Below are 26,475 nucleotides of genomic sequence, written 5' to 3'. Positions count from 1 at the left end.
CCCCTTTTCCCACTGCCCCTCCCCCATCCACATTTAAGACGTTATGTCTTTCTGCTGTCATATAAGCGGGATTTTATTCCTTGTATTGTGAGTGACATAACACAACAAATCTGGTGAGTCATCACCACAGTAAGACATCAAAGCATATATGTCCTTCTAGCATGGATCTATTGGAGACACAATGGGCAGTGATATAAGTGACGGTAACTCTAAAATGTCGCCTAGTTCCTCCCAGAGAAAAAGTTGGACAGTGAAAATCGCTGCTTGCTTAACACACATCAGTTAGGGGTCCTGCAAACGTTTTGTAAATATTTGTGAGTAATCAATTCAAAGATAAAAATGCCTCCCGAGTTCAAAACGCCAACCCTGAATGTTTTGATTGTGTATTTCCCATGACAGCCGTGACCCGCCGAAGGTGGGTAAATCTTCAAAGACAGCTTAATGCAACTTTATTTATCTGACTTTAGATTCGCCCGAAACACCCCTGCCGGATTTAGACTCGTCATGCGTTTATAAAAGCTATGTTGTGAAACTAGTCGCTAACGAATCGTATGAAAGATCATGTTTTCATGGGCTATTTCAATGGATTTTTGAAGCCGGAGTCACATTGAGCAATAAAACACGTGTTACATTATTCTGTCATGAAACATGTTGACGTTTTGACATGTGACTGACCTTAGTCATTCTGCCCTGCATGTGTGTGTGTGTGTGCGTGTGTGTGTGTTCTCATCCTTGCTTACAGAATTGAAGGCAGTCATTAGAAATGTGACGAGCTGCCGAAATTGCCCGCTTGCCAATTCACACTAAGACACTGTCAGATGCAGCCCTACCGCTCCTTTTTTTTCCCCCTCTGTATGTTTTGTGCTTCAAAAACCTATTTATTTATGTATTTATGAGGCGTTTTCACAAAATTAGGCGCATGCGCTGAGATTAGTCTTGAGTTATTGGAAAATACGGCCAGTCAAAAGCTGCAAATTGTAATTCAAGTATATTACGAAAGACGATACACGCCATTAAAAAATGAATGTGCAAAAATGTTAAATGCATTTTTCTCAAAACTAATGATTTAAACATGGCAATATTCAAAGTGCTGGAACTCAATCAATCAACTCAAATTCATATATTTATAATATATGGACACAGTATTTCTTATTTGAAATAAGTTACTGTAATATTATTATTTATATATTATTTTGTGAATATTGTAATATTTTTACCATCAATAAGTGTGTATATATTAGTTTTAATGTGGCATTAATGTTATTATAGTTAATATTTTGTTCATACTGTAATAAATGTATAATGTATGTTAGTTTGTTTTGTCATATATTATTTTATATTGTGTGTAAGGAAAACAATTATAAAAAGATATAAAACAAAAAGTATTTACTTAAAGGTTGGGTTTGCAATTAAAAAACATTTTTCTTTTATTGTGACAATGATCTTCCACTGCAGTATCATCAAAATGGAGAAAAAAAAAATATAATTTTATACCTCTGACTTAACTTGATGAAACCACCGAGCCTGAAGAAAGCAACCTATTGTAGATGGACACAATGGCAGAATACCCAAGAAATTTTATAAAAAGGACAGGGGACCGATCACATGACAAAACAAGGATGAACACAAGAGCTACTTTCAGAGGCGGGGCCTCGGGAATTCAGCAAATCCATCCGCGTTGTTGTGGCGTGTGGCTTCGGTGAGAGACTTGCTTTTTTGGGAGGGATTATAGAAGTCAGGCTACATTCAAATTTTAAAACTGCAAGGCTGCAGTTCATATGTGAATTGCTAAGCCATGACCTAAATTCGAGCGTCGCCAAGACCTCGGGTAACTAGGAGACTTTTTAGGAGTGAGCTTAATTCAGTGTGTAAACTGTACCGCTTTGTTTGATTTGGATCCTGGGAGCACTCAGTAAATCAGAGCTAAAGTGGACTTGATGCCCGCTGACGTACGTTTCTTGCACTTAAGGTGTCAAAATAACACCTCGCAAGATAAATACGCTAACTCTAAAAAGGTGCATTTTTTCCTAATAAATTTGTTGCTGCTCTTAAGGATGATTTGAACGATAAAAAATCCAAACATTGCAAAGCTTTTTGGCTTTAAAATCAGTGTCTGATTTATCAAACCTTTGACCCTTTCAAGCTTTATTGTCATCATTGGTCCACAGAAAACTATCAACCAAAAGTGTCCTCTTTTGGATCATAGAAGAAATCTAATGTCAAAAAGAAATACCCTAATTTATAAACATTTATATATATATATATATATATATATATATATATATATATATATATATATATATATATATATATTGTCCACAGAAAAATATTAAATATGGAGCATCCTGTTTTGGGGTTACAGTGGAGATCTGTTAACAGAATAAATTATTAACTTAACTATTCATAAATACTTGTCCGCCCCAAAAATAATGAACATAAAGCGTCATACCTGTTCTGAAAAAGAAATAATTACGAATAAATATCTGTCCAGAAAAAAATATTCAACTTTAAACTATCCTCTTTTGGGACACAAAAATAAATCATTTTCTCGACAGGTAACGAGAGGTGGACCAGTCGGGTCGAACCATTCTACTATGGGGACAATCTGCCTTTCGGGCCTTGTCGTGAATCCATAAAATGCAACGCGGCTAAATAGAACGCAACAATCAGAAAGGAGCTTATTTTGAATGTCACTCAATTCATGTGCGTAATCTCCTTTAGTGGCATTCGAGGTTCGAAATATTACTAACGCTTCTGAGTATGGTGTATCATGACACTGCAATTACTTCAGACAAAACACACCGCTCTGACATGGCGGTGAAACACTTGGGTGGTTAGATTAGATAAGAAGATAAACTTGACCCTTGTTGAAAATTGAATGCGTGTTCCGTAATCGAGCCCTGTGTAAGACAGTATTAGACGATGTAAGACAAAAAAAAAGGAAAAAAAGGTACTCCATATGAGTCATTCACATGGGAAGGCCTCCTTGTGAATATGAGAGAGCATTTCTGCCCGCTCCAAGTTATTTCTCCAGGACACTTTGTTCCCCGGAAAGGTGGACAGGGTCTTCTGCTCCTTTTGACCTTGATGGTAGAAGTAAAACACAGTCAAGAAAAAAAAAGCTAAGGGGGCTGCATGACACAGGTGAAGGAGCAAAACCTCTCATGAGTTTGACATGCACTTTTCTGCTTGGTTAATTTGGCCTTTGCCAAAACAAAGAGCTTTGCTGCCACCTGCTGGACAGAAAGATAAAACGGAAATCATGGGTGCACGATATAATGCATCCAATAAAATAGATGAATCAAATATTCCGCTTTTACAAGGGTTTTACGGGCAAGTTTTGGTCACGTGACATGTGCATTTTGGTCATGTGACATTTACCCAAACACATCATTCAACTATCTTGTACCAAGTAATAAAAAGGGAATACTGGCTATTAACCAAAGTGTTCATTGTTCTTCATACATATAATGTGAAGTAATAATAATTCCGTGAACTGTTGGTTGTTATTTTGTATATCGCATGACCGCCAAGCACTGGCACATTAAGATCTCTGAACAGGTATTGTAAATAAAAAGTGTTCAGATTGTCAACCAACTGAACCATTTGATTCTGAGGAAAAAAAACAAAAAACAATAAATAATAAATGTAAATAGATCTGGAACATGAACACAGTAAACCAATATCTTTAAAAATAATTCAACCCAAAGAAAAAATGTATAAAACAAGCTGTTTTAAATCACATTAGTCATCAATGTGATTTAAATGACGATGAGAGTGTGACTGCACCACCTAGTGCCGCGGATGTGCAATTACACTTCACATGGGGGTCGTTTGTGCTGGCCTTATGGGGCAAAATCTATTCCAAAGTGGGATGGACCAATGAAAAAGAATTTACAAAAAAAAAAACTTTAAAATATTAACTTCAAATTTATTGGGTTTTTTTTTTGCTGTCCAAAATAGTAAAAACACAACATCATGATTAATCATAAAACATTTGCGTTAATAATTTATTAGTATATTTTATTACTGTCCAAAACTGGAAAAAAAAGCAATAACCGGCCCGCAGGCCATATGCTTGGACACACTTTTAACCTGAATAAATGCTGTTAACAAAAAAAAAAAAAAAAAAGTAGTTTACAGTAGTTAAAAGTTGTTTTATAATGTTTTTTCCTTGTCAATATAAAAAAATGTTTTAGGCATACGTTTGTTATAGATAATCACCTCATTTATGAAAGTGGGGGTGGGTGTCTCTTTCCTGGGGGGGGCTTTGCAAAATATAATTGAGGCGCACTGAATAAATCAAACGAGTACAGTCTGTTCCTGGTGCTACCACTAGATGTCACACAAACAAACAACATCCACTCATGCTGTGCTGGGGGAAGGAAAAAAAAAGACACTTGCCTCTTCTCTTCCTCCCACTTTAAAGGCTGATAAGCGCTCGCCGCTTTGTCAACGTTTCGCATTTGCAACAAGCGGACGCCGGATGCAGAACTGGAAGCAAACAAGACTCGTCTGCAGAGCGTAAATCCGTCGTGCCTCCGAGAAAGGACCGGAGGGGGGGAAGGGGGAGGGGGAGAGGTGGGGGGGCTTCGGTTCTCGCGCGCATCAATCACCGATCAGCTCCACAAGCCCAAGTCATCGATCCGTCTGGAGCGGTAACATCTCGACCCGGATGACCTCCAGGGAGTGAAGAGGAAGATGCCCATCCGTGCTCGCGAGGCCAACTAAGTGTCGAGTGGGCGTTCATTCGATAAATGAGCGATGCCAGGGGTGACCAAGTATAATTTGGTGGACGACTCCCTCGATTTGAGGATCCCTATGCATAACGAGGAGGTGTTCCAGCATGGAGTCTGCTTCGAAGCAAAGGTAACGACTGACGACCCCCCGCACACCCCCTACTTGCTCATCGTGGAACGATTTTGTGACAAATAGTCACTCTTCGTTTTCTGTCTTTCTGAATGATTAAGCGTCTTGTTTGTTGGCGTCGCCATCGTTTTGCCCTCGTCATTTCGGTCCTCCAATTTTGTTTGAAGTCAATAAGTTTGCGATGCTGCAATATGACACCAGAACAGTGCTTTTCAATTGTATTTTGCCAACCCCCCCCAGGAGAGAAAACTTTTTGTGCCCCCCTCCACTTCACTGTAAATAAGATTATTATATATAATAGATATGAGTATACCTAAACCTGTATCCTTTCTAACGTTACCAAAATAAAAAAAGCAATATAAATCAATTGTTAATTATTTTTTACAGTGTTCATACAGTTTACAGCTCAGTCTAAAACTGAAAAAAAAATAACATGCATGAGGCGCAGACTGTACATAAGATTATTATCTAAAAAAAATGTGTACCTAATCTTGTATCCTTTTTAACATTAACAAAAAAAAGCAATATAAATCAAATATTAAGTATGTTTTACAGTGTTTATACAAGTTACAGCTTAATCTAAAACAAAAATTAACCAAGTGCATGACAAGCTGACTATAAATCAGAATATTATCTGTAAAAATTGTACCAAAACCTGTATCCTTTCTAACATTAACAAACAAAGCAATATAGATCAACTGTTAATTATTTTTTTACAGCGTTTATACTGGTTACAGCTTAGTCTAAAACAGGAAAAAAAAAGAACAAGCGCATCAAAGTGCCTGAAAGAAAAGGCTTATTTTATTGCAATTACACTTCACATGAAAAAACCAAGCCAGGGTCATCTGCATGCCCCCCCCCCCCCCCCCCCCCCCCCCCCCATCGCACTGCAGTAGAGTAACAAGTGTGCGGTGATTTTCTCTGACATGGATTTCCCTTTGTATTTTGACAGTACATCGGCAGCTTGGAAGTGGGTCGCCCTGGCAGCCGCATGGAAATAGTTGCCGCCATGAGAAGAATTCGAGTAAGACGGGCAAATATTTCATACCCGCAGAGAAAATCGATCAAGTGTGTGCGCTTGCTGACGGCCGTGTTTGATGTCACACCTTGCGCCCCCCCCCCCTTCATCCAGCTGTGCCAAATCATATTCTCCACGCACCCTCTAATCTTTCGGGAGCTCCGAAATGACATCCATATTCCGACTTGATGCCCGAGGTTTATACGCCGGCCCGTTTGAAAAATCAACATCTCTCGAGGCTCAGGGCAGGCCGGCGACTGCAGAGCAATTACTTCTCACTGCGGTGTTAGGGAGACGCGCTGGAGGACAGGATTTACTGTCTGTTGGTCAGCGGCGAGATCTAATCTCACGCCCAACTTATTGAGCGGCAAAGAGGTCGGCCGCGTCCTCGATGACACGCCACGAGGACTTAATCCACATCTGGGGGAGTGATGCCTTATTGGCATATGTTGAGGAAATTTCATCTCCATTTTCCAAATCCTTTCATATGTCGCTTTTTCGGTCAGCTGTCCTCAGGCGCAAACGTGGCCGAGAAATTAAATGCTGCTGGAATGGGACTGAAACGTAAAGTGAATTGGATATTTTTCCCCCGAAATTCAAGGTTGGTCAGTACATATTCAAATGATCATCCAATCAAAAGTCTTGAAGAGGTAACGTAACACCAACGATATACGAAACGTCCCAAAAGTTACGGTACGCTTTCATTTCCGACGAGGTTGTTTGCAATTTAAGGTTCGGGATGAGAATCGGAAACCTTACTCGCCAAATGTGTTTAAAAACACGATCGAAATTCAAAAGTCTTGAAGAGGTAACGTTCACGATGAACTAATTTTGGAAAAACGGGGATTGCGCTAACATCAGCGATATACGAAATGTCCCCAAAGTCATGTACGCTTTCAGTTCCGACGAGGTTTTTTGCCATTTTAGGTTCGGGATGAGAATCGGAATCATTACTCGCCAAGTGTGTTTAAAAACACGTACGAAATTCCAGGTTACGCGTCGTCTAGAAAAACACGCTAGCATGTACGTTTAAACATTTTTACAAGTAGGTTCAAATGTATTAAATATCTTCAAACGTATTTGAAAATATGTTGGTTATTAAACTACCAAGAGCATGCCGCCCCTTGGATTAAAATACTGCGAGAACGATATGCGCGAAAATGACCCAAAATGGTCAAAATACTGCACAAGTTAAGCCATTTCCATCCCGCTCATGGCACTCCCATCCACGGTGACGCCACCGAATGCATTCAAGTGCTGCACACGCCGTATGACATTTTACCGCATAAAACCTCATAAAACAAAGCTCTATTGTAAGGAGCCTCCCTTTTGCTGCATCGCAATACAGTGACTCACAATCAATGCTTGAAGTGAAGCGAATATGCAGGTAATATCTGCAGTTCTCCATCATTTCCGTCTTTATTCATAGTTACATCTTATTCATTCTGAATTGTGTAGAAATATAGTTTTTATATTTCTGTAGAAATAGCCTTCAACAGGATATTGAACAGAGAAAATAATTGACTGGCTTATTGGCTGTCATTGTTTTCTGCAGAACCTAATAGGCTCCTGTTGTGTGTGTGTGTGTGTGTGTAGGTGTGCATGTATGTGTGTGTGGTGTTGGTCCAACTTAAGGTTCATTTCACTTGAAAATAGGGTGATATGCCTTCTTTGTAAGAAAGTGCTTGTTTCCCGCAGAAGCAACTCAGGTTTAGCCTACCTCATCAATGCAAAGCACTCACAGCAAACGATAGCAACAACGAAGATTATGCAGCTTTTCCAAACTAAACTCGAGAACACACACACATAGACAGGATGGATGATGTTTTATTATTTGATGTTATTTTCCAATTATTTGGCCATTGGCAAAAGAAAACATCATCATTCCTCCTGATGGTTGGAATTTAACGATGTTACACAGGTCTGTAACTTTGTCAACCTCCACGTATTACGTATATATCATTTTAAATAAAGTGTGGAATTAGAATATATAAACAACTCCATTTTTATTTTGCGACATAAGCCGTGTTTTACGAAAACGCATCACAATTAATATTCGATTTTTTGCCATCTGTTGAATCGCATTTCGAATATTAGGCGTGGGGGAATATCCCGGACTGACCGAGTGCGCCGCGTCGCGGTCTGATATTTTCAAACGCGACGCGCGACTTGGCCCGGACGTCTATCGGGAAAACGCCGCCGTTATTCATGCGGGGTGATGAAAGCGCGCCAAACGTCTCGAGCGCCCGCTGTGAAGTCTCAATTTGAAAGCTTCGACTCCAGAAGGGGAAACGGAAAGGGCCGGCGTGTTTACTCAAGCTTGTATTTCCTCTGAGAGGACGATCATCAAAAGCGTCCCACTATCTGGACCATCCCGTCTCTCCTTTCCAATATATCATCTGGAGCCGAGTGAAGAGAGCCGTCTCGGCGGGAGTGCGCGGTATTCATCACTCCCTCCGCCGGCGTGTTTTTCAACCTCTTCTAATTTGATTGGGCGACCTTGAAACGCTAACGACTGTTTTTTGTTTTTCCGCAGTACGAATTCAAACTGAAGAACATCAAGAAAAAGAAGGTCAACATCGTTGTCTCCACGGATTTCGTCAAAGTGATATTAAGAAAAAAGAAGGTCGGTCTCGGGAAGGGACGTTTTATGGCGACGTTGAATGCTAACGCCGAGTCTCGCTTTTATTCGTCCTGACAGCGAAAAGGTTGGTCGTGGGACGAGAGTACGATCTTGGTGACGCAGGATCCGATATTCAGGTGGGGATCGGGTTTGTAGAAACGTTTTAAATCTTTCATTATATTTAGTTAATTCTGACATGTGTTTCTTAAACTTTGTAAGCTGTAGTTTAGAGCGGAGGTGCGCAACCGCCGGTCTGTGGCCCGGTACTGGTCCGCGGATCAACCGGTACCGGGCCGCATAGGCCGAAATAATTATATGTATATATATATATATATATATATATATATATATATATATATAAATAAAATCTTGGTTTTTCTTTGTTTCTGTCACCAGAATTTTTTATGTCTCACACGATGCACAAGACCTGAAGATCTTCAGTTACATAGCGCGAGAAGGAGAAAGCAATAGCTTCCGCTGCAATGTCTTCAAGTCAAAGAGAAAGGTAAGATGAATTCTATTCATGTTCCAGTCCATTCACGTGGACTTTAACCAAAACCATGGCTAGTCCAGCAAGCGTATGTATAGTGATGAATACACAGAGAGGCAAAGGTACATATTTATCTCCAAGATGAGGCTTAATATTCATCATCTTAGTTGGAAGAGAAATGAGATCTGTGTGTGTGTGTGTGTGTGTGTGTGTTTTATTCTCTGCTTGACATTGTCTGGAGAACGATGGGAGTTTTTAAATTAATTGCAACATGAAGAAACGTTTTGCTAAATTGCGTTATCGTTCCTCCTTTGCAAAACTTTGTATATCTTTATTTTGTTTTCTAAGGAAGCCTTAACCGATCATTAACTGGTCCTTACCGCCACCTACTGTCTCGGGGTGAAAACGCAAGTCAACAAAGATTTTTCAATTTGCGGACATAGTTTGATCGCTGTTCAACGGAATGTTGCAAAAATTGCAGAAAAATCAATGTCATGAATTCTATTAAAAGGAATATCAGAAATGGTAATTATAATGGTTTTATATGGTCCAAAATTTGGACAATGGTTATTTTTGTACATAAAATCCTAAACGGCCATCTGCAATCACAAAGAAATGTCAGAATCATTGTATTTTGAAATTTGACATTTTTAATCATCTGCTGGAAATCTCAGCACCCTAGGGTTTTGTTTCCCCATCGATTCTTTTATGATATCATAAAAAAATCAAAGGAATGTCCATTTTTTGTAACATAATGCCGCAAGGGTTATTAAGACACCTGAAATTGTTTTTCAATGTCTCTTTTAATGTAAAATAGGTGTGTCGTTTGTTTGTTTTTTTAACGTCCTTTCATAAAATCTGGACTTAAGGACGTAATTACTTAAGTGTGAGCCAACCAATTCATCAGCGTGGCAGCAGAATCAATACAGGAGCAGTCAAAGCTTCTCCCGTTCTCTCCCACCGCCGCTCTCGGGTTCCTTTATTAGCTCGCTCTTCTGCTTGCTCTTCTGCTTCCCCCGTCCCAAGTCGCAGGCCATGCGCATTGTGCGGACGGTGGGTCAGGCGTTTGACGTGTGCCACCAGCTGACCTTGCAGAAGAAAACAGACGACCCGGAGGACGAGGAGGGGAAGGAGGAGGAGGAGCCTGACACAATGCCAGGTGACACACAGTCTGCGCTTTTCCTGCTGCAGAGAAATAATGCCGCTGTTGTCAAAGGTTAAACATCAACGTAACATTCACAGCTTGTGCATAACATTCTTAAAGGGATAGTGCATTTATTTATTTTGATATGTGTATATATATATATATATATATATATATATATATATATATATATATAATATATATATATTTTTTTTTAGTGCTTACGAGTCAACATTAAAAAGTTAATACTAAGTTAATATATATTTTTTCAAGTCTTAACGTGTCGATTTTTTTAGAAATTTTTAGCATTAAAAAGTTAATAATTTGTCTATAATTAACTCTTTTAGTAATATTTTTTTTCGTGTTAGCCTAAATCAGTGTCTAAAAATGTCTCTTACTAAAAGAGATAATTATATGCGAAATATTAACTTTTTAATGCAAAAAATAACTAAAAAAAAATTTGACTGTCCTTTAAAATGGCACAATTAAGCATTCTGCCACTTTTGCAAAATCTCCATTTCACAATTTAGCGAATCTTCAAATCGAATAAACTCATTTAACCCCAAAGACGTAATTTGACATATTTATAGGTCCAGACAATGAATCTCATGTGCTTCTTGATATTTTTATGTTAAGATCAAGGATTTATTGCCCCGCCCTCCTTGCATCTGCGCGTTAGCGCCACCGAGGCATTGATTAAATCGTTCGCTCTTGCGGCTCTACGGTTGAGTTACTCGCCGTCCACCAGCGGGTGAAAACACGGCGTGAAATGCCCCTTTCTGTTTTCCCCGCAGCAGACAAGAGGTTTGCGTTGTCGGAGGACACCGACCTTGAAGCCACAACAGAGGAGAGCATCGAGTGCAACACTTCATCAGACCAGGAGAGGAACAAACAGGTCCTTGGTAATAATAGGAAGGTAGAGACCGTAAATTATACTTGATCATTTTAGTGCCCCTCGCTTGTTATTCCATTCAAACACCAGCAGAGTTTTTTCCCCCGCCCCCTTCCAAGTGACATTTATGGATGCTTTCAGACAATTTAGTCGCAGCAGACTTTTTATTTGGTACGCCCGCAGAATATGAGATCCGGCTGAAAAAAAATATCAAAATATGCAATGTCCTGTGGCTGCAGGGCTCCAACGGCGGCTCTCTTCTGCTGAATTCCCCGATGGCCAAAGCTTCTGGTGCGGCTCAGTCAGCCGCCGAGGCCCCCAGCGCTTCGGAGCACCAGGTGCAACTCTTGCAGAAGCAATTGCAGCAGCAGGAGCAACAGGCGCTGGCGGCATCAGCTCAGGTATTCAGCCATTTAACCCTTGTGCAGTATTTGAGCCTTTTTGGGTCATTTTTTTGCACGTCGGCCTTGCGCGCTCTCGGTAGTGTGATAACTAATGGCTTGTGCCGTGTTGAACTTTGACATGTTGCCACCATCTGGGTGAAATTTCAGCTCCCTAGTGTCTTCTTTCAGCGCTTTCCCAGTGATGTTAGATGTCTTTGATGCAAAGATCAAAGGAATGGACAAAATCCTGTCCACACTGTGAATTGAATGTTCATTTTGATTTCTTTTTTCAGTTTTGTTATCATCTAATAAGAATGGGATGAGACACTAATCCCACCAGACGAGAAACAAAGCCCAAAATTTACGCGGCTAATTTGGGTTTGTTTTGTTCTGCTCAGGTGCACGTGCTGCGGGGCCAGCTTTCTGTGGAGGTTTGCGCTCGAAGCGAGGCCCAAACGAGAGTCCAGAGGCTGCTGCAGCAGAACACTGACTTGCTTCAGCACATTTCCCTGCTGGTCAAACAGATCCAGGAACTTGAGCTCAAAGCTGGTGGACAGTTAACATCAAGTGAGTGGACTAGATTTATAGGTCAAGGTAGCAGTGGATCGAAATACCTTCTGTAAATTTCCGACTATAAAATGCACCGCACCATCAATTTATGGTACGGACGCAATCATATGTGTTGCTTATTTTACGGAGGTCCACTTCCTCCTGGTCTTGTTTCACAAACGTCCTTCAATTTGTGTCCCCAGTGGGCTCCCAGGACAGTCTTCTGGAGATCACTTTTCGTGCGCGCCCAGCCAGCACGCTCAGCGAACCCCTCACACCATCTCCTTCAACGGGCCCGCTGGGCTCTCTCTCCCAGAACCAGGCCAGCGAGAGCGCTTGGGTGTCTTTCCTCCCGGGGTCCCGCTCTTCAAGCACCACGGGCGCCGAAACCAGTCCCCTGGGCCTCGGCGCCAACGCCGTACGTCTGGAGTGCTTCCGCTTCTCCTCGCGAGGTCCAGACGGTCAGGAGCAAAGCCCGGGGGCGGCCGCGACGCCCGGCGACGAGCCCCCGGACGATAGTCCGCTGATGGGCGAGCGGGTGATGGGAGCGCTGGAGCTCCTCCGGTTCAGGGAATCGGGAATCGGATCGGAGTATGAATCCAACACGGACGAGAGCGACGACCGGGACAGTTGGGGGCACGGGGAGGGAGTCGGGTCGGACGGCGCCGCTCGACTCTTCCACGTGTTGAACACGGAGAGTTTGTCGGACTGTTTGGGCGACGAGATGGCCGTTTAGAGGTAGAGGCACAGAGTAAACCGCATTGCAAAAGCGTACGTTTTCAAATAGGTCACTCCGAGTCTAACCGCTCGGCTAGATTAGGGCGAATTTCTCAGAGGTGGGCGACTTACGTTTTTTTGCTGGTCGTTCGTCAGAGCCCCGCCCCCTTTCCGCCGTCGTCGGTCCGCCATTTCTTTTCAAGCCGGACGAAATTGTAATCGTCAGTCCGTCGCTGAATTTTTGCCCAACTTCCGCCACCACTAGAGGGTGACATTTGACTTTTTTTCTGGTCCATCATTTGTCCGGTGCTGGACTACTCCTGTCTTCACTCACACCAAGTATGTTTTCTATTTTAGTACTTACTCTTCAAGTTAACACCATGTCTGCGATTCTGCAGTTACACTGCAACACAACACAGTAATATAAGTGTAACACAAAAATAAAAACAGCAAAGGCGTTTAACCCTAGTCCATTACACCATCGTGTTTAATATACCACATTTGAGAAATGCAGGGGACAGGAGTTCAATTAACAATCATGTCCACTGAATGACATTGTAATGCTTTAGACATCCAACCGGTGGATGTCTGTTCTCATCTCCTTGCCCTATAACTATCAAAGAAGATTCCATTAGCATCTGTCTAAATTTGTCTACGTTTCATCTGTCAGATACACTACAAGTAAAACAAAGTATTGCTTAGCTTGAGTTTACTAAAAAAAACGTCTTTATTATTAGTATTACTACAAATTATAAAACTTCTATCTTGCATTTACTGGCCAACAGCCAATCAGAGAAAGAATGCAAATTTGTTCTTTGCAAGCCAAAAGGGGCGTGGCGGGCTGACGAAACTATGACGATTGCAACGACGGATGAAAATTGCTGATATTTTACATTTGATGCAGTGAAAAGATGTTACGCGAACAAAACGTCTAAAATTGTGAATGTTATAGGCTTGAAATCACACTTGTCATACGTGCATGTTGAATAAGAAATGTCAAAGAAGTAGCAAGAATGAAACTATCCAGACCTCTGCAAACGCTAATGTGAAAAGAAATGTTTGTGTTTTTAGCTAAGTTGAAGATTGTCTACACTTATATATTAAAACGTTGTCTAGCTCTCTGCTGCCAGACAGTTCAGTACGACGGAAGCATCAACCTGCCAACGTCGGGTAAACATTTTGAACCGGTGTTTGAATGTACTGTATTTGCAAACGTGTTCCAACAAGAATTTGCCTAGCTAAATGCTAAAAGCATATGCTTTTTTTTTTGGCTTTATTTTTAGCATTCACTGTATGAATCTTACGTATGTATGAATGTATTTTCCAGTATGTTGGAATGTTTAGTTGACATTTTGCCTGTTTCACGCTGGGAACAATATAACATCCGGGGGGGGGGGCAAAAACAGCAACACTCGCACAAGCTGTAAATGAGACGGCGTTTTAATTGTATGTAATTCTTCATACTGCCTGGCGTGCTGATTTGGTGTAAGATGCTGTTTATTTTGAGGAAAACCTTTATCAGTAGAAATGCATTTATATTTTTATGGTCACCGCAGTACGGGTAATTGCTGAGTTTTTCCTGAATGATGCGTATGATGAAGAAAGTGATTAATTTTGCTCATCACATTTCATTTGAAAACAAGGTCGCAATTGCTAAGCATAATCATGAAAACCAAAGCTTCTTCTTCAACGTTCAGCATGCTTTGCAAAAGTGCAAATTGTGTCACAGACTCTTGTGTAATATATGTGTGTATATTCCCGATTGTGAACAGGTTGGCTTCCCGCCTTGGCGACATCACGGCGCTTCATGCTTGTTGCCATACCAACCATACTGTGGTTATAATACGTGTGACACATCCAGCGAGGATTTTTTTTTTTTTTTTTTTTTGTCTCTCATTTAAGAAAACTGGGGACCGACATCCTGTTTGCTTTTGGCATAGAAAATGAAACATGAGTTTCTAGACATGAATGGTTGTCTTGTTTTATTTTTTGGAACGGGGGGGAGGGGTTAGTTTCGTATAATATTGCTGAAGGCAACATCACACTTTGTGTGGTCTTTACAGCCCCCATGCTAAGCATGATTTATTAACACCATATTGCGGTAAGGCTTCTGCCGCGCTCTATGGGAGCACTTTTGGAATGGCGCATAAAACAAATCTGTGCCTTGCAATACCGCTGGCTAACTGTCACTCTGAGTTTTGCATGCATGAATGCAAGACAGCTTTTGATGACTAAATTGTGGACATAGTTGAGTTCTCCCTCAAATGTCCTCTCCTGTGTATCCTGTCTGTTTTTCTTTTCCATTTTCCCTGATTTTCCATTCCTCACTCACATCATGTAGGTTCGGCCTCTTAGCCTCAAGTGCGGTCAACCTGTAAATGAATATAATTAGTTCGGTTCCATCTGAAAAAAAAGATGTTTAAAAAACAGATTAAGGCGTGGAAATGAAAAGATGATCCATTTAAATTTCGATTAATCAACAAAATAATCAACAGATGAATAAAGCATCAAAATAAGCGAGTTCCAGTCCTAAAAGAAGTTTTGTTTTTGTACACGAGATGGCCACTGAAATCATTTGAGCTTCAAGAGTTTTCTTGTCATAAAATTCTTACTTTGTTCATTTCCCAGCAGACTTCCATTCCACACAATAGAGCAAATAATAAAGTAGACGATAGTAGGCAATAAAGGCAGTAAAAGCTAGCGATAACAAGGCACTAATATAAGAATAGACTCACATTCTGAACATATTATGAAGTAGATGAAGCGGAAGTAACCATATATGATATACATATTCCAAAATCTAAAAAATGTCGGGCAAGAAAATTTCCGCCGTTCCTTGTGAGAGAGTTTAAGAGGTTCCTCTTCAAGTTTGTTCCTGGCCAGCCAACAACTCCAAAGTTGAGGAACCTGATGTCACACTGAGCTAAGACTGCAAATTGGATGGAAAATATGAAAATCCGCCACTTCGTTTGCCCACACTCAGCGTACAGACCCCTGTAGCGCAGCTGCTGACACTTGATAGCGATTGTGGGTGGACCCCCAGGAGCTGACTACTACTTTCATTTCATGTTATAACAGCCCACCTCCTCACACCAGTGCTGTTTCTCTCTGGCCACAAGAGCTGAGCGGGTCGTCGCTCTTCTCTTTTGGATCAAAGGAAAGCCCCGGGTCAAATCATGCGCTCACCGTTGCGGCTTTAAAGGAAAATTTCTCGAAAACCCCCGGCTGAACTGGAGCGCTGTGTGTGACTGCAAGTATCCAACTGTATTAGTTACATTTATAAACGTTGCTGATTATCATTCAATCAATCAATCAAAATGTATTTGTTTAGCCCTGAATTACCAAAGTCTCAAAGGGTGAAAAGAGGTCATGTCAAGTCGTACGGAGACATCTTTTTGTTCTAGGTACACAACAGCATCCCCTGCTCAAAGCTCCCAGAAAGGGAAGAAAAAACTCCAAAACCCCAATTTGGGGAAAATCAGAAACCTTCAGAAGGGACCTCAGGTGGGAGGAGCCCCCTTCCAGGCACAACAGGTTGAAATGGATGCTGCGTGTACCAAATACAGACAAATACAGATACACAATACAGACAAGCACAGATACGCAATACAGATTACAGAAAACAAATTTGCCATATTGTTAAATAATTATGAATTTTACCGGTGCAAAAATGTGTGGTTTCATCTGTCAAGTAAGACTGCAATTATTTTAGGAATTAGTCAAACTGTATTTTTATCAAGTCTCTAACAACTGTCTGTTTTCTTTTTTTAAATTATAAACTAGTATAAAGTTAAGAAGGAAAACTAGCCGCTTTAATTTCAATCAAAACAAACTGTGTCCCTTAACGTCACTATTAAAATCACGCTTCCAATCAGGTGGGAAACGCGGGCGCAACTTTTATCTTCAAATGAAATGAACGCAAATTGTAATCTCAGTCATTTTTGAAACCTTAAAATCTGTCTTTCAAAGCATTTGTCCAAGTATCCATCCAAGAACGGCAGACACACGTGTGTGCCCGCGCACACCATAATTTCAACCATTTGTGAATCAGGTGGAATTCTGGGAGGTTGGCCTCCCCCTCAAAACCCCAAAGTGTGTTATTTTCTCCGTTTCTTTCCACCAGCCTCCGTTTCCTCTCCCTCTCTCTCTTTCTCCCTCTTCTTTCCACCGTAAAGTCCAGAGCAGTTCACTGAGTGGAAGATGAGGATTTTTTTTCCGACTAGCAAAGACTAACACGAGTAAGTCCAATCCATATTTTGTATATCGTTCTTATAATCATTGTATCCATGTTGATATTTAAAGTTGATATTGGCTACCATCTTTGCATTAAGTTTGTGTCCTACAATACAGATAAAGACGAGAGGAAATGCACTCACAGAAGGCCGGATCAGCAGACGATTACTTTGGAACACATTATCATGTTTTATGTTTTCATTAGGTAGCCTAGTTTCCTCTATAGGCCAGTTTTTGCATCTTAACGGCATTCATCACATCGAGGACTGCTGTAAGGAGACATCAGAGGATTACTAAGAACCTAGTGTGTCTTCGTGCATATATATATATATATATATATATATATATATATATATATATATATATAGAAATATTATCCCTCGTGTCCATCGCAGACTTGTGTATTCGTGTTTAGTTTGGCAAAGAGTTTGGCAATGGTTTACTGCATTAGCATCTCTGTTGCTAACGTTAGCTGTGGCCATCTGGATGCTTCGCATTTATGTGGCAGGCTAAATAAATAATGCATATAGCTCTACCTTTAACAAAGAGTGTCATTTGCGGCATTTTTTTCATCTAATTTTAGCGGTCATCGGACTCACAACCCTCAAATACGCCTCGGTTTTCACGTTTTGCTTCTGCTCCCAAAACTACCCTCGCACCCACAACATGAGCCTCCAACTCAAGCACAAGCTTGATGCACAAAAGCCGATCTAATCAGCATGAAGAAAGCGTCAAACTAGAGATTTAACATCAGATTAATGCGATTAAAACGCTTTGACTATAACTGTAATGAATTGAGCTCAGTTCATCTGTTTGAGGACACCTCGAGTTTGCGTATATTTTCTCGATATTCTTCTGTGTCGATGCAGGTGTGCAACTGCTCGGGAAACGACAAAGGTCATGGGCAGAAAAGAGGTAGCGCGTCATGTTCTCTTTGTCCTGCTGGCTGCTGCAGCACGTTGTCAAGTTAACCCAGGTATTCTTCTTCTAGTGTGTGTGTGTGTGTGTGTGTGTGTGCGCGCAATGTGATTTCAGTGAGTTTTACAAGAGTCAAATCCCAACAGAAGCAGATGTTGCCGATCTGTAAAAGTATTCGGTTAGCTAACGTTCCATGCGCAAGCCGGATGATCTTAAAATAACCTTTGCATAATGGAGATATGGCGGCAAAGGCAATATCAGGCGGGTGGGCTAAAAATCCAGGCCGGCGCGCGCATGTGTGTGCGGTTTACCCGTCGTAAGACAGCAAATATCGTCCGAACAAGCAGACCTTTCACAAGCGGTTTTTAGGCGTAGCCGTGGGCAGCACACAGCTACGCACTCAGCCCACTTTGAATATTTTCACAGCATAAAGCAGATTTGTCCTGCCGCTCAAATATAACAGACATTTTGGAGGGAAAGTGACTTAAGCGACAGCGTTTCGTAATTGCCGGCGAGGTGGCGCGGGTACAAAAAGTCGCGGCTGTGACATTTAAGCTTTTGTTCGATTTGGCGTTCAAGTTAAAAGCCTGACGTTAGAAAGTCAAACATGTGTCTCACGTGGTTGTGGCGGAGCTCTGGAAAAAGGAGCGAACATTGAAGAGCGAGCCTCCCGAGACTGGCGTTTACACACTGACGCCTCTGTTCGGCTGCGGGGGCCTTGCAGGGCCGCAGGAAGGGGACTGGCAAAAAAAAAAAAAAAAAAAAACACACACAACTCACCTCCACACTTGACTTGTAAATACACCGACTGTATACAAATCCATACGGTATGCGAGCGCCTTGGCGTATCAAGGATGCCTTGTGCCTTTGCAGAAACGTGTCGTTATCCTCTGGGTATGACTGGGGGGCAGATTGAGGATGAAGACATCTCCGCTTCCAGTCAGTGGTCAGAGTCGACTGCTGCAAAATTTGGGAGGTATGGTCTCGTTTATTTCATCTCAGGGTCATTTTCAATAGTGAAACCTTTCTTTCGTTTCACCTCTGCAGAGATGATATGGAACACAAGGTTACCACATCTTCCTTTCATGTCCAAATACCAACTGACAGGGTTGCAGGTCACTGGAATGTGCGGGAATGCTGGACAGAAAACATGAATCGAAATATAATATTTACAGAGCAGAGGTCGGCAACTGCTACTGGGCCGCACCCGAAATTATAATGTTTTGGAGCCGACTGAATTTATTCTTTAACAGTTACGGATCTATACTTTATTTGTGCTTTGTCTGGCTTGATCTTTGTTTTTGGCGCCGCCTCTGGCCACTGTTGATATTACATTTTGTAGCGAGGAAGGATGGTGTAGCTTCAGTTAAGAGCATTCACTGTCAGTGAGATCTGGCCCAAGAATGCCCGCAAGTTCTACTTTCTTTGTAAGAATGTTGTCATGTATTATGCTGTGCTATGCAATCCATCTTCTCGAGTCGCTGAATAAATCACGCATACCACTTAAAGTACTCTTCTTAAACTTACAAATCAGATAAAGATACCACATGAAAACAATATTTCACTGAGTGCAAAGAAATAAGATCGGGTACTACTTTGTTTAGACAACCAAATTTTGGGGTCGCAACGCAACAAGCTAATTATGAGGGTGTTTGTGTAAAAAAACAAGCACATTTTGTTGGGTTTTGTACAACCCCCTCTTGGTTTTTTAATGAGTTATCAATATTTGCCTCCATTTTAGATACCTGGATAAGCATATTTTTTACAGGGAAAAATATGTGACGGCACGCTACCAAGTACTATGTACTAAGTTGCCGATATTTTGTGAAACTCTCCAAAAATGAGCTTACTCATTTGAACTAACTTTTTGGGTTAAATGAATAACCCGAAATTCGAGTCGATCAGAATATATTTTCAACTGCTTTTAGAGTCATTTTGAAATTCTCTGTGGTCAGGAAAGTCATTAGTATCCAACCTTGTTGTTATTTATCTTTCTAAATTCCTTTTTTCTATGCAGACTTGATTTTGACAACGGGGACGGAGACGGTGCCTGGTGCCCTGATGTTTTGTCAGAATCTGACAGCCTTAAGGAATATCTCCAGGTGGACCTACGCTCTCTGCATTTTATCACACTGGTGGGCACGCAGGGGCGCCACGCCGACGGCATGGGGAATGAGTTTGCCCAGAGATACAAGATCAAGTACAGCCGCGACGGCAGCAATTGGGTGGGCTGGAGTGATCGAAAGGGACGACAGGTGAGCGCGTCCGTCTCATTGCATATCTTGCATATACAGTATAGGACGGTTGTAAAGCTTTCGCTGTATCCTGGTAGCTTGAGTTCCCCTTTCCGTTCGCACCAAAAGCATTCGGGGTCTGGAGGATTCCCCTAAGCATCTATCAGGAACCTTCTGAGCCCCTCCTGGATAATTGACCTTCTTACCCTATCTCTAAGGGAGAGCCCAGACACCCTGCAGAGGAAACTCACTTCGGCGTCTTATATCTGGGATCTCGTTCATTCGGTGACGACCCGCAGCTCGTGACTATAAGTGGGAGCAGGACTGTAGATTGACCGGTAAATCGGTACAGCGTCTGGTACAGCGTCCGCATCACAGCAGAGGCTGCACCGATCCGCCTTTCCATCTCCTGTTCAATTCTACCCTCCTACATGACCTCCTCCAGGACCTCATACCCGACCCAGAGAGGGCGCTCCGCCCGACTGAGGATCATGGTCTCAGAGTTGGAGGTGTTGATCTTCATCCCAGCCACTTGACACCGCCAGCCGCTCCAGTGAGCGTTGAAAGTCAAGGTCTGAAGAAACCAGCAGCACCACATCATCCGCAAATAGCAAAGATGCTGAGACCCCCAAAATGGACCCCCTCAACGTCTCGGCTGTGCCTAGAAATTCTGTCCATAAGGTGTAATAGATAAACTCTGTGACAAAGGGCAGCCTTGGCGAAGTCTAACCCTCACTGGAAACTGATTCGGCTCCAAGATCGGTGGCACAGGGAACGAACGGCCTGTATTAGGGATTTGGTACCCCGCACTTCCGAAGCACCCTCCACAGGACTCCCCGAGGGACAAGGTCTAACGCCTGTTCCAAATCCACACTTGTAGACCGGTTGGGCGAACTCCAATGCACCATCAAGCATCCTAGAGGGTGCTGAGCTGTCCTATTTGTGAGCGGTCATTGAACGAATCTCCAGCCGTGTACAGCACTCGCTTTCGTTTGCTTCTCATTTACACCCGCGTTCTCACGTTCCTCCCCTCCATTAGATGATCGAGGGAAACAGGAACGCATATGACGTCGTGCTGAAGGACCTGGAGCCTCCCATTATCGCTCGCTATGTGCGCTTCATGCCGGTGACCGACCACTCTTTGATAGTGTGCATGAGAGTGGAGCTCTACGGCTGCGAATGGCTGGGTTGGTGATTCATACATCGATCAAAATATCAGTTTTGCAGCCGTTACACTAACCGTTTCGCTCTTAGATGGGCTGATGTCTTACAGCATCCCGCAGGGCCACCAAATGATCTATCGAAGCCTGGATGTCTACTTCAATGACTCTGTGTACGACGGAGCATCGGCCCAAAAGTAAGGGAGTTCTACACACGACGCATGGACAAAAAACTTTTGTTGCACCTTTGAAGTATCATATTTAAATACCGTTTACAATCCAACCATCTATTTTTGACTATAATATGCTGTGCTGACCAATATTTTAAATTTTCTCTTAAAAAAAAGAGCTATTGAAGCGAGCAAGTCACATGACCAAGGAAGGGTTTACTGTTCTTTTCCTGTTCTTGAGATATTGTATGTTTGTTTATTTATATATCTATTCATGGCATCGCCGCCAGATTGACAAAGGGATTGGGCCAGCTGACCGACGGAACGTGGGGCATGGACGACTTTCTCCACAGTCACATCTACGGCATGTGGCCCGGCTACGATTACGTGGGCTGGAGCAACAGGAGCTCCCCCAAAGGTTACGTGGAAATGATTTTTGAGTTCGACCGCATCCGAAACTTCACTTCAGTGAAGGTAACGAGGCAAAATGTAGAAATGGAGTTTGAGAGATGAAAAAAGAAATAAACTTCAAATTCGCATTTTTTAAATTCTCCTCCACAGGTCCACTGTAATAACATGTTCAGTCGAGGGATTCGGATGTTCAGGCAGGCCACCTGTTATTTCCGGTCGGGCTCAAACTGGGAATCTGACCCGGTGACCTTCAGGCCACCCGTAGACCACGTGAGCCAAAGTGCCCGTTTTGTCACCGTGCCCCTCGGGGACCGCACTGCCATGGCCATCAAATGCCGTTTTCACTTCAGTGACCTCTGGATGCTGTTGAGCGAAGTCGCCTTCCAGTCAGGTACCGCGCTACGCAGATCACGTTTGAATGCATGTCTCCTCCATTTCTATCTTCTCACTGACAGGCTCTGCGGTGTACAACACATCTTTGTCTCCTCGAAAACATGGACACCCAACCAACACGCTGCCAGGTTAGGTCCGGTTATCTCACTGATTTCAAACTGAAGGCCCCTGAGATTGTGCCAGATGTTTTGCGGGGTTTTGACGAAACACGGGGAAACCAATGCTCCAGTATGCATCTAGAATTCATTGCTCGAATAGAATTGGTGCAAAAGCTGTGCTCTAGGGGCAGCTAATTGCATCGAGAAGCTTAAACGGGTTAGCTTATTTTCTGTATGTGCAGACACTGACCCCTGCTGGTAACTTTTCAGACTCCTCACAGTCAAATAGTAAACAAAGAAATACTCAATCTATTTAGACAGTTCCAGCAGTAAGGCCTTCATTTTGAGTCTATATTTAATTGATAACTAATTTACACATTTTCGGCAGTAAAATGGTATTATTGTACTGTCGTTTTTTTATGTAAAATTCATAACTTTAAAAAGACATTTTTCTTCTTGCAATCAAGTGCAAATTATATATTTAGTCAAGGTTTGAGTAGCTCTGGTTTGATCATTAAACTGGGAAAATACATTTAAAATAAATAAATAAATGACTACGGTCAGTCAAAATATCCGAAATTATCTCTCAATTTCCTATTTTTTTTCTTGTACCAATGGCTAAATAATTCAAGTATCCAAACAATAAGTTGTACATGAGTATTTGAAGACTTGTTTCCCATCTGTTTTAAGGAGATGATCCAACTCACAAAGTGGATGACAGTAATACAAGGATCCTGATTGGCTGCTTGGTGGCTATTATTGCCATCCTTTTGACGGTCATCGTTATCATCCTGTGGCGGCAGGTGTGGCAAAAAATGCTTGAAAAGGTGCGAAACAATCATTTGGTTGCAGGTCTTTCCAAGTATCCATTACCGATCCTTAAATGACAATTTTTTTTTACTGATAAAGGCTTCGCGGCGAATTCTGGATGAGGAACTGACAGCGCGTCTTGCCGTTCAGACTCGCGCCTTTTCGTTCCTGCGCTCGTCCATGTCATCCTCTCTCTCCGCCTCCAATTCCACCTATGAGAGAATCTTCCCCCATTGCTCGGACTACCAGGAGCCTTCCCGCCTCATCCGGAGGTTGCCCGAGTTTGCGCATTTCACGGGGCACCTGGGTGAGGTCGCGTCCTTTATTGCGACGGTCGCGATTGTGGTTTTTGAGACAAACGGGGTTCTTTTACTTTTACGCTGTGTGTTATTAGGACCAAGCAGTTCCAACAGAGCCGTTGCGGCCGGCGTTTCCGACGGCGCCCCCCACTATGCTGAAGCGGACATTATCAACCTGCAGGAGCCAGAGCACAACAGCCACTCCATCACAGCCGTCAACCTCAATCTCTTTCCTGCCGTCGATCCGTTCATGAGAGAGTTCCCCAGGGACAGGCTCACATTCAAAGAGAAACTGGGAGAGGGACAATTTGGAGAAGTATGTGTAGATCTGAACCTCTTTTTCTTTTAGGAATGTTGTGCAGTGTTTTGATGGTTTTTGGCTTTTTGTTTTCTTCCACATCATTCTCACACTCCTAGCAGGGTAATAACCAAAGTGGTTGTACCATGCTGGACTTTGACATGCCACCATCCGGGTGAAATTTCAGCTCCCTCGTTGCTTTTCCTTGGAAGCGAAATATCTTTGATGTAAAGATCAAAGGATAGGACAAAATACTGCGCTAGGGTTAATTATTCTCCGTTTTGTTTCTTAGGTGCACTTGTGCGAAGCAGAAGGCATGCAGGCCTTTTTAGATGACGTCTCATCAGGAGAAAAAACTACCAAGCAAGCATCCTTACTCGTAGCTGTTAAAACACTGCGAGAAGATGCCAACAAGAATGCGAGGTAACTGCCCAGTTATGATTCATTTTAAGGCAAAATTGTTGGCAAATAATTTGAGACACCAGCGAAAAGATGCTCTACTTATGAAAGATTCACATTACGACATTACTTCCGGAACAAATTAATTGCATAAGTGGAGATACCACTATACATTTCTCTGTGCCGAACCTTAGGAATGATTTCCTGGAGGAAATTCGGATCATGTCTCGCCTGACGGACCCCAACATCGTCCGTCTGCTGGCCGTGTGTGTGGACAGCGACCCTCTGTGCATGATCACCGAGTACATGGAGAACGGAGACCTCAATCAGTTCCTCCGCGATCTCAAACTAAAGGAGGTTGATGAGGACTGTGAGGCAGGACAGGACGAAAAAGAAGACAAGGGGATGGTCAGGTAAGTTCGCTACGCTTTCATTTTAAATTCCGTATCAAAATGTTTTCTCTTTCTGACCTTTGCCCTTTAGCTACAACAAACTGATAGACATGGCCGTGCAGATAGCCTCCGGTATGAAGTACTTGAACTCGCTCAACTTTGTCCATCGTGACCTGGCCACACGAAACTGTTTGGTGGGGAAGAAGTATACCATAAAAATTGCAGATTTCGGCATGAGTCGCAACTTGTACCGCGGAGATTACTATCGGATCCAGGGGCGAGCCGTACTGCCAATCCGCTGGATGTCTTGGGAAAGCATTTTGCTGGTGAGTGGTCTGAGCGACCAGTCGTATCAGGGCGTCATTAAAACTGTAGACATGGAGAAAAACTCCCAAAAAAGCTGGATCAGATATCCTGATTCGACCAGATTTTCTGGAGCATTTTGGGTCAAATTTTGGTGGGCGCTGTTTTGTACAAAACAGCTCATTTTATTTTACAGATTTTTTTTTTTTTTTTTTTTTGTAGATCTTCCATCTGATTTGTTTGTGATTTCCAGGGTAAATTCACAATGGCAAGTGACGTGTGGGCATACGGGGTGACTTTGTGGGAGATCTTGACTCTATGTAAAAAGCAACCTTACGCCCATCTCTCCGACGAGCAGGTCATTGAAAACACAGGCGAGTTCTTCAGGGACCAGGGCAAACAGGTGAGCCTCACAAATGTCAACATCTTTTCCATCATTGTGATTTGAACTTGCTGTATCTAACACACAATGTAAGTTTGAGCAGAAATATTACATATTTGTAGATGATTTGTTTTCATATTTCCAGGTCTACCTGCCCCAGCCGGCTTGTTGTCCCGATGGCGTGTATAATGACTTGATGCTGAGTTGCTGGAGGAGAAATGCTAAACAGCGGCCGAGCTTTCAGGATATACACAGTCAGTTGGTGGAGAATTTGGCGTAACAGGAGGGAGATCATTTCTGTCTGTTCAGCGGAGTCAAAAATTGTTCCATAGCAACGTTGTGTAACAATCAACCCTGCAAATGTTATCCAGTTGTTTTAAACTAGTTTGCGACAAAGGGACTGTATATAACAAATGTTCAGAGTCTAACTGAATATACATTTTTATACTCTATTATCATACTCAATTAGTCGGTATGTATTTATTGTTTTTTACTGGCCTTTTGGCCTCTATTTCTAGGTTAAAGTTATTATTACTGGCACTTGAAACACATTTGTGCAGCTTTTATTAAGTATTTTCATAAATCCTATATTCTGTATAGCCCATAAAATGTATAGATGTTTGTTTGTTTTTTGAAAGAAAAGTTCAGCACAGTTGGGGACACGATGTTTCAGCATTTGTTACTTTGCAGGAAAAAAATTGAAGTCAGAAAATAATGTGATACTTTGGGGCATTTTGACCTGTTTAATCTGCTGAATGCCAATAAAATAATTGTTTTAGTTTCTACGTTACACACAAATCAACATTCAGGGTTAGAATATAAATACTGCTTGTTCAAAAAAGAAAGTTTTTGGGCTTTTTCATGTTGTCAATATATTGAATACAATCTGTAATGCCTTGAAAATCACCTTGTTTATATTTATTAATAAAATGATTTGCTGCAAAGCGACCCAATGACCATGATTTGAATGCACCAATAATTTGCTCCATTGGAGTGCAACAAGAAATCAAACATGTCTAGGCTTTAAGCACATAAAATTGTTTCTTCTACAAAAAAAATAAATAAATAAACGGGGCCTGGCACAAAAAGTACATTTTTATTTTTTTTCCAAATTGTTATGACTTGATCGAGTGATTTAAAATCATGTCTTTTTAATGGGTTTCAACTGATATATAATAGAGCCAAAGCTACCTTTTATGATAGCTGAATAAAGTTTACTAAAATGTGCAGCCCTGAAAGAAAAAACAAAACAGTATTTCCGTTTTCCCTGTCAGTTGCGCAAACATGTTT

General features: G+C 41.9%; 2 protein-coding genes across 4 annotated transcripts; both read left to right on the top strand.

The window, feature by feature from the left end:
- Positions 1–4,399: 4,399 nt before the first annotated feature.
- nos1apb (nitric oxide synthase 1 (neuronal) adaptor protein b) lies at positions 4,400–14,654 on the top strand. Of its 3 annotated transcripts, none has more exons than XM_088430292.1 (10): positions 4,400–4,869; positions 5,822–5,893; positions 8,424–8,513; positions 8,589–8,647; positions 8,907–9,015; positions 10,027–10,159; positions 10,942–11,060; positions 11,276–11,437; positions 11,818–11,986; positions 12,172–14,654. In XM_088430292.1, exons 1-10 carry the CDS (start codon positions 4,765–4,767, stop codon positions 12,702–12,704), a joined length of 1,551 nt encoding a protein of 516 aa, XP_088286418.1. In that variant the 5' UTR covers positions 4,400–4,764; the 3' UTR covers positions 12,705–14,654. The 3 variants fall into 3 exon arrangements, with proteins under 3 accessions (XP_088286418.1, XP_088286419.1, XP_088286417.1); XM_088430293.1 differs by having other exon boundaries at positions 10,939–11,039; XM_088430291.1 differs by having other exon boundaries at positions 4,401–4,869; positions 10,939–11,060.
- Positions 14,655–17,818: 3,164 nt separating this feature from the next.
- LOC148414360 (discoidin domain-containing receptor 2-like) lies at positions 17,819–26,133 on the top strand. The gene is given in 15 exon segments (XM_088429445.1): positions 17,819–17,894; positions 18,710–18,812; positions 19,854–20,091; positions 21,110–21,257; positions 21,325–21,427; positions 21,691–21,874; positions 21,962–22,252; positions 22,254–22,332; positions 22,993–23,129; positions 23,212–23,727; positions 24,002–24,132; positions 24,303–24,521; positions 24,592–24,826; positions 25,057–25,206; positions 25,331–26,133. Coding segments are annotated over 15 exon segments (2,745 nt in total). The 3' UTR covers positions 25,466–26,133.
- The last annotated feature ends 342 nt before the right edge of the window (positions 26,134–26,475 follow it).

The sequence above is a fragment of the Hippichthys cyanospilos genome, chromosome 12 (genome assembly GCF_059441005.1).
Source record: "Hippichthys cyanospilos isolate Australia breed blue-spotted pipefish chromosome 12, RoL_Hcya_1.0, whole genome shotgun sequence".
NCBI classification, from domain to species: Eukaryota; Metazoa; Chordata; class Actinopteri; order Syngnathiformes; family Syngnathidae; genus Hippichthys; species Hippichthys cyanospilos.
Note: the sequence above shows the minus strand (reverse complement) of the source record. Positions and strands in the feature narration are given on the sequence as shown.